Below are 6,780 nucleotides of genomic sequence, written 5' to 3'. Positions count from 1 at the left end.
CTTAAGTACTACAACTGCATAAGGTTAATTGAACCTACTAGGAGACACACAAAAATCCTAGTATCAATTTGGCGTTGTTGCCATTTGGGATTTGTTTTGCTACATTTAAGATTTCAAGTTTTGCAAGATTAAGTTCTATTACACTTATCATTCTGAGTACTGACTTGTTTTGGTTGTCTGCTTGTTTGTTTTGCATCTCAGGAACCTGTTGATTGCAATGTTGCATGCACACCAGATCAAGAGGACATCATAACCTCCTTCCTGTTATCGACGATATCAACCGATTACAAACACCATGACAAGCTTGTCAACTCACTGATCATCCCGCACCCGTCACAATGGAACAACCGAATGGACCACATCCGGGACCGCGAAACATTGGTGCTGGGGATGCACCGAACACTCATACTCAGCGTGCTGGAATCGTCCCTCCCGTCGTGCAGAACAACAACTTCGTAATCAAGAGTGGTCTGATCTCCATGATCCAAGGAAACAAGTTTCACGGGTTGCCTATGGAGGATCCACTCGACCACTTGGACGAGTTCGACCGTCTGTGCAGTCTCACCAAGATCAACGGCGTGAGTGAGGATGGTTACAAGTTGCACCTCTTCCCATTCTCCCTGGGAGACAAAGCTCATCAATGGGAGAAAAACCTTCCCAAGGATTGTTATACATAAAAACACTCTTTTTGAATTGGCTTAACCTGTGATTTCTTGATTGCATCTTGAGTGGTAGCAACATCCCATTTGAATTGACATCTTAACTACTACAACTGCATAAGGTTAATTGAACCTGCTAGGAGACACACAAAAATCCTAGTATCAATTAACCACCTTACAATCTTGTCTAATCTCTCCACTACTCCCAGTCAAGGGACTAATGTTCCCCATATTGATCATAGACTGAACAAACGCGTCGAAAAACAGGGTCTGGTTACTTGCAAAATAATTAACAATTGCAACTGTGTCTGAACCGGTGTTGGAGAACAGTTCCTGGTCTGACTGAAGAAGCCCATTGTTACTCTGAAGGTTCGTGAAGTAACTGTTATCAAACGCATCAGGTGTGGTCAGATCGAGATTGGTGATCCCTGATCCGCTGCCGTTTTGAGGACATATCTGTTGAAGACTGCTGAGAAGTGTTGAGTTCAAAGTCGGGTCAGGGTTTCCTGTACCGCTGAAGTTGAATAGTCGATTGTTGAACGTTACGCATTTACCACGCCCAAACGTATGCGCTCCTATATACGCACATTGGCACAAATTAGGGTTTTGTTTGAATTGAGCCGCAAGTATAACTAAACGTGCATATATGTCAGATGATTTAATTACCAGACAAGGCTACTACATCGGTTGTATTTAGCCCGACAGCTACAAATTTAGATGTTATGTTGTTAAGGCCTTCGAAGGGAGAGGGAAGTGACGAATTGGCCCCAGTCAGGTTTGCGTTGAGACCATCTCTTCTTCCTAATAACACGCTCTATGAAGGCCCTCCTGCCTGTAGATGATCAAACAAGTTTATATTTTTATATAGATGAATGTGAACATAATTAAATGTAATATTAGGTAAGTAAAACGGGCTTTTTCATCTGGTCCAGCCGGGCAGTATGTATGTATTGTTTAATATGCTTACGAAGAAAGTATTATTTCCAAAGACACGGAGGCCTCTGAGGCAAGAGCTAAAACGTCAGAGCAAGAGACAATGCCGGGACAAGCATTCTCGAGGGCAGTCTTGATATTATCGACAACATTGAATCCTCTAGTTGAGTTTGCGTTGGGAGGAGCGTTTTTCTCGCTCTGGATGCTTCCGGTATCGTCAAGCAAGAGCGACCCGTCGCAACCCTTTTCAAAAGTAAAGCAGCGGTTTAGTGTAAACAAATATGTAGAAGGCTTGATATTAAAAAACACTTAGAAATCAAGAAGCTTATTTAAATATTTTTCTTATACATTAACAAAGCAGTCGTGAAAATGAAGGCGGATGAGGCTTGCTCCGATTCTAGGGTCAGACTGAAGAGCTTGCTGAATAGTGCTGCGAACGATAGCAGAGGCGTTAGGGCACGTCCCGGAGAAAACCGTTGCGTTTAACTGCGCCGATGATGTCCCAAGCAATAAAGAAACGATAAGAAGGCTGATGATGAAGAAACCATCACAAGTAGAAGAAGATCTTGTTACAGCCATTAATCAGTTTTTGCAAATAATGGCAGGATTTCGATTAGTTTATTTGCTAAACTGATTGATTTTAAACTTATGATTAATGTAAGTAGTTAATTAATCATTATATAGGCAATAAAAGCTGATTAAATCTGGACATGAATGTGCAATAGTTTAACCTAAGTAAAAAATAAGTCAAAGTGTGTGTTTGTTTACCAAGTCAAAAGATGAGAAAAGATGGCGCTTCTAGAATTTATGTAGCGCGTATTTGTTGTAGTTTAGTCATTAACGTAAGAAAATGTTGAGTCTACAATATTCGTTTCTTAGTCATGTTCCACGAAAAGTGAAAGAGTTGTTAGTTGTAGCGTGACTTACAGCTGTATTTTTGAGGCCTTGCGGGGAATTATATAGATTTTAACCTTAATAAATTAGTCACTACGTACTCACAATCAATATCTTTTGCAAATTACTTACAGCTCCGGTTAGGTTAAGCTGTATTATCAATTTCACCTTAATCGTTAATTTTTCCAATGACTACACCTTATATCCTCTACCCACTATACATCTCTCCAAGTTACTAGCTGTCCATTTTGTATCTCTCAGAAGGATATATTATATTATTTTCGGCATTTTATTCATCCTCATTGTTAATTTTTAAAAAAAAAAAAAAATCATATCCTTTTTGATTTCCCAATCCAAGCAAGTTTCAGCCTTCCTCATGCTATGGTGTTATTACTGACTATTTCTCTCACTTGGAGTTGCTTCATATTTTGTGTGTGAAAAAAAAGAGTCATGCACTCGTAGCCTTATATAAGAAAAACCAAAGATAAGAGATAAGATAAGAGAATCCAAATATTCTAAACTTAAACATTCAGTGGCTAAATTAAGTAAATTTAGGATAAGAAGAAAATCTAACAAAGTCTGAAAATCTCCACATATTTTTTTTTTTTTGTTAATACCAGTTTTAGAGTTAATAAATGTTTGAATGGATTTTTTGACAACTTAATGAATAAAATTAGGTTATTTTCGTTTTTTTCCTCTATGTTTATCTTCGTATTCAAAAAATTATAAATTAACCCCAATATTTTTTTTTCTTTCTGTTTGAAGCTAGCTCTTTCGCCACTTTTGTCTTCGTCGAGGCCTCACGCTCGTCGACCACCCGTCTTTCTGTTAAAACTCATCCATTATTAGTTATTTTATATCTTTGGTCAAGCGTACGTCCACACTGCTTTAGCCGATAGGATCCAAAATTCCAAATATTCGAAATCTTTTCAGCTCATTTGATTTGGTTTGCACTTCAGAGTGTCGTTACCAACTCCCACATGCGTTTAAATCCAATTATTCATTATGCTTTTGGACCATCGAAACTATTCTTAATCTCATAATTACTTCTTCGTTAAGATATATTACCCATACTTCCATCAACTTACTAGATAATAACTATTATTCAAGCATATCTTATTTAGAAATCTTGCAAAAATGATTCATTTATATATATTTTTCTCGTTTATTAATTATATTGTCTGAAACAATATAGCTTCAATTCGTCTTTCCTGTCTCATTGTGTCACTGTCAAGCAGGCTATTAAGAACTTGTAAAAGTTACCAAAAATCTTTTCAAATAAAACAGAGTCTAAATATCTTACCTTATCTTATATTAGTGGTACAGTATGTCGAATTTGAGAACTGAAACAAAAATGATTAATTTTCTAACATTTTGTGCAAAAAGAAAAACTCGTGATTATTATATTAATCTCCACTACAATCAACTTTTGTTGCCGGGACAGCCTCTCAAGCGAGTATCAGATAGAAGTCTAACAATTTTGTAGCTTTATAATCGACTTTTCACATGTTAGCTTGTGCAACGAAAAGTAAGAGCTCATCACTAAGTTAGTTTAGAAATATTATAATATGAGTTTTCAAATACTAGAGGTTCTTACTTCTTACTTATAATATAAGATTTGCTTTTTGAATGTGTCTCGATTAAAAAAGGCCTTTAAGAATTTATCAAAATTATCAGTTTATATTTTAAGCAAAATTAGATTTCAACTTGTATTTGAATATTAAATTACATAATTTCAACGTTTAAAACAATATTATATTTTGACAAATTAGCTAAGTAAGACTTATCCAATAACCCGTTTAAAATAGTTACAAATCAACTCGTTGCTGTTGAAAAGTCAAGGAAAAAAAATATTCGTTTTGTTGAAAAGTAAAATCAAATATCCAGTTTAGAAGCAGTCGTATTATGACTCAAAATTTTGAGTTAACTTTGACTAGCCATTTTAATTGTACTGCAAACCCATTAACGAAAAACCATATAAGCTTTAATTTATTGCATCTCTGACAGAACCAAAACACACTAAAGAAAAAGAAAAAAAGAAAAAAAAAAGGAAAAGTATGAGATTTTCTATTGCGTGGAAGCTCCTGTTCTTGATTCTAACCATAGCTTGTAAGATCGAGACACAAGTGGAGTGCTTAGAGTTCGATTTCCCTAGGTTTAATGTGAGCGATGATCCGAAATTGATCCGAGAAAACTCATACATTGCCCTTGGAGCAATCCAAGTGACTCCTGATGTTCGTGGTGGCTCCATAGCGAACCAAGCGGGCCGAGCGCTCTACATAAAGCCATTTACGCTATGGAGGGAAGGCAAGATTGCTACTTTCAACACTACTTTCGTTATTAACATCTCGAACCAAACCGATCCCGGAGGGGACGGCTTAGCCTTCGTTCTCACATCCGAGAAGACCGTTCCTCATGACAGCTCAGGTATGTGGCTTGGTTTGGTCAACGCAATGACAAACATGACTCGCACGTCGAGGATCGTTTCTGTTGAGTTCGACACAAGGAAGAGTCATCCTGGCGATCTTGATGGAAACCATGTAGGTCTAAACTTGAACAGCATCGATTCGGTTGTTCAAGAATCTTTGAGCAGTCGAGGGATCATGATCAGTTCCAAAGATGACTTAATCGCACATGTTCGGTATGATGGTAAGAATATATCAGTTCATGTCTCAAGAAACTTGGATGTTTATGAACAGAGGAACTTAGTGTTTTCTAGGGCTATAGATCTCTCAGCATATCTTCCTGAGAGAGTTTACGTTGGATTTACGGCTTCAACAAGCAATTTCACGGAGCTGAATTGTGTGAAATCATGGAGGTTTGAAGGTTCGGATATCGATGGAGATCGAAAACTGTTATGGCTCTGGATCACTATCCCTAGTGTGTGTGTTCTTGTAATAGGAGCTTTCTTAGGGGGTTTGTACTTGAGATCTAGGTCAAAGGCAGGGGAAACAAATCCGGATATAGAAGCTGAGCTAGATAATTGCGCTGCAAACCCTCAGAAATTCAAGCTGAGAGAGCTAAAGAGAGCGACAGGAAACTTTGGCGTGGAGAACAAACTTGGGCAAGGAGGGTTTGGGATGGTCTTTAAAGGGAAATGGCAAGGTAGAGACATAGCTGTGAAACGAGTTTCAGAGAAATCGCATCAAGGGAAGCAAGAGTTCATATCCGAGATCACAACTATAGGTAATCTAAATCATAGGAACCTGGTGAAGTTATTGGGATGGTGCTACGAAAGAAAGGAGTATCTTCTCGTTTATGAATATATGCCTAACGGAAGCTTGGATAGATACCTTTTCTTGGAAGACACGTCAAGATCAAACCTAACATGGGAGACAAGGAAGAACATTATCACAGGGTTATCTCAAGCGTTGGAGTATCTTCACAATGGATGCGAGAAGAGGATACTTCACCGAGACATAAAGGCGAGCAACGTAATGCTTGACTCGGATTTCAACGCTAAGCTTGGAGATTTCGGGCTTGCGAGGATGATTCAGCAAAGCGAAATGACACATCATTCAACAAAGGAGATAGCTGGAACACCGGGATACATGGCTCCTGAGACTTTTCTCAACGGGAGAGCCACAGTTGAAACAGATGTGTATGCGTTCGGAGTTCTAATGCTCGAAGTAGTCTCGGGAAAGAAACCAAGCTATGTCTTGGTCAAGGAGAACCAGACCAATTACAACAATAGCATTGTGAATTGGCTATGGGAGCTATACAGAAATGGAACAATCCTAGATGCTGCGGATCCAGGGATGGGAAGTTTGTTCGATGAAGAAGAGATGAAAAGCGTATTGCTCTTAGGACTTGCTTGTTGTCACCCGAATCCAAACCAAAGACCGTCCATGAAAACGGTGTTGAAGGTCTTGACAGGTGAGACTAGCCCACCCGATGTGCCTACAGAGAGACCGGCTTTCATGTGGCCAGCCATGCCTCCATCTTTCAGTGACACTGAATACTCTCTTCCAGGGAGTCAAATCCATTCGCTCACCGAGCTTATTGGCCGGTGACAATTATCTTTATTTGTGTGTTCTTCATCATGAACTGGGTTTGTTTCTTTTGTGGACATAGATTTTGATTGTCCTACTGATCATAGAAGTGTTTTCTTTTAATTTTTGAATCTTTCTTTGTTTGTTACTATTATGTTTTTGTATCTTCCTCTGTTTATATAATCCAGAGATGTGTAAGACTCTGCTTTTGGCTTCTTTTTTTGGGTCTGAGACAATAATGAAATAACCAACCATCAAACAGATATATCCACATTAGTAGGAACTGACTACAGAATTTGACC

General features: G+C 38.3%; 1 protein-coding gene and 1 pseudogene across 1 annotated transcript; one reads left to right on the top strand and one right to left on the bottom strand.

Moving 5' to 3' along the window:
- Positions 751 to 2,222, bottom strand: LOC104708432 (annotated as a pseudogene).
- LOC104708431 (probable L-type lectin-domain containing receptor kinase S.5) lies at positions 4,468 to 6,737 on the top strand. Its single transcript, XM_010425007.1, has one exon. It carries the CDS (start codon positions 4,544 to 4,546, stop codon positions 6,497 to 6,499), a length of 1,956 nt encoding a protein of 651 aa, XP_010423309.1. The 5' UTR covers positions 4,468 to 4,543; the 3' UTR covers positions 6,500 to 6,737.

This window comes from Camelina sativa, chromosome 8 (genome assembly GCF_000633955.1).
Source record: "Camelina sativa cultivar DH55 chromosome 8, Cs, whole genome shotgun sequence".
Classification (NCBI taxonomy): domain Eukaryota; kingdom Viridiplantae; phylum Streptophyta; class Magnoliopsida; order Brassicales; family Brassicaceae; genus Camelina; species Camelina sativa.
This window is presented reverse-complemented; position numbering and strand designations above follow the sequence as displayed.

What these genes read in the sequence shown, in the direction of transcription:
- LOC104708431 (XM_010425007.1), top strand. Translation starts at nt 4,544, where the DNA reads ATGAGATTTTCTATTGCGTGGAAGCTCCTGTTCTTGATTCTAACCATA.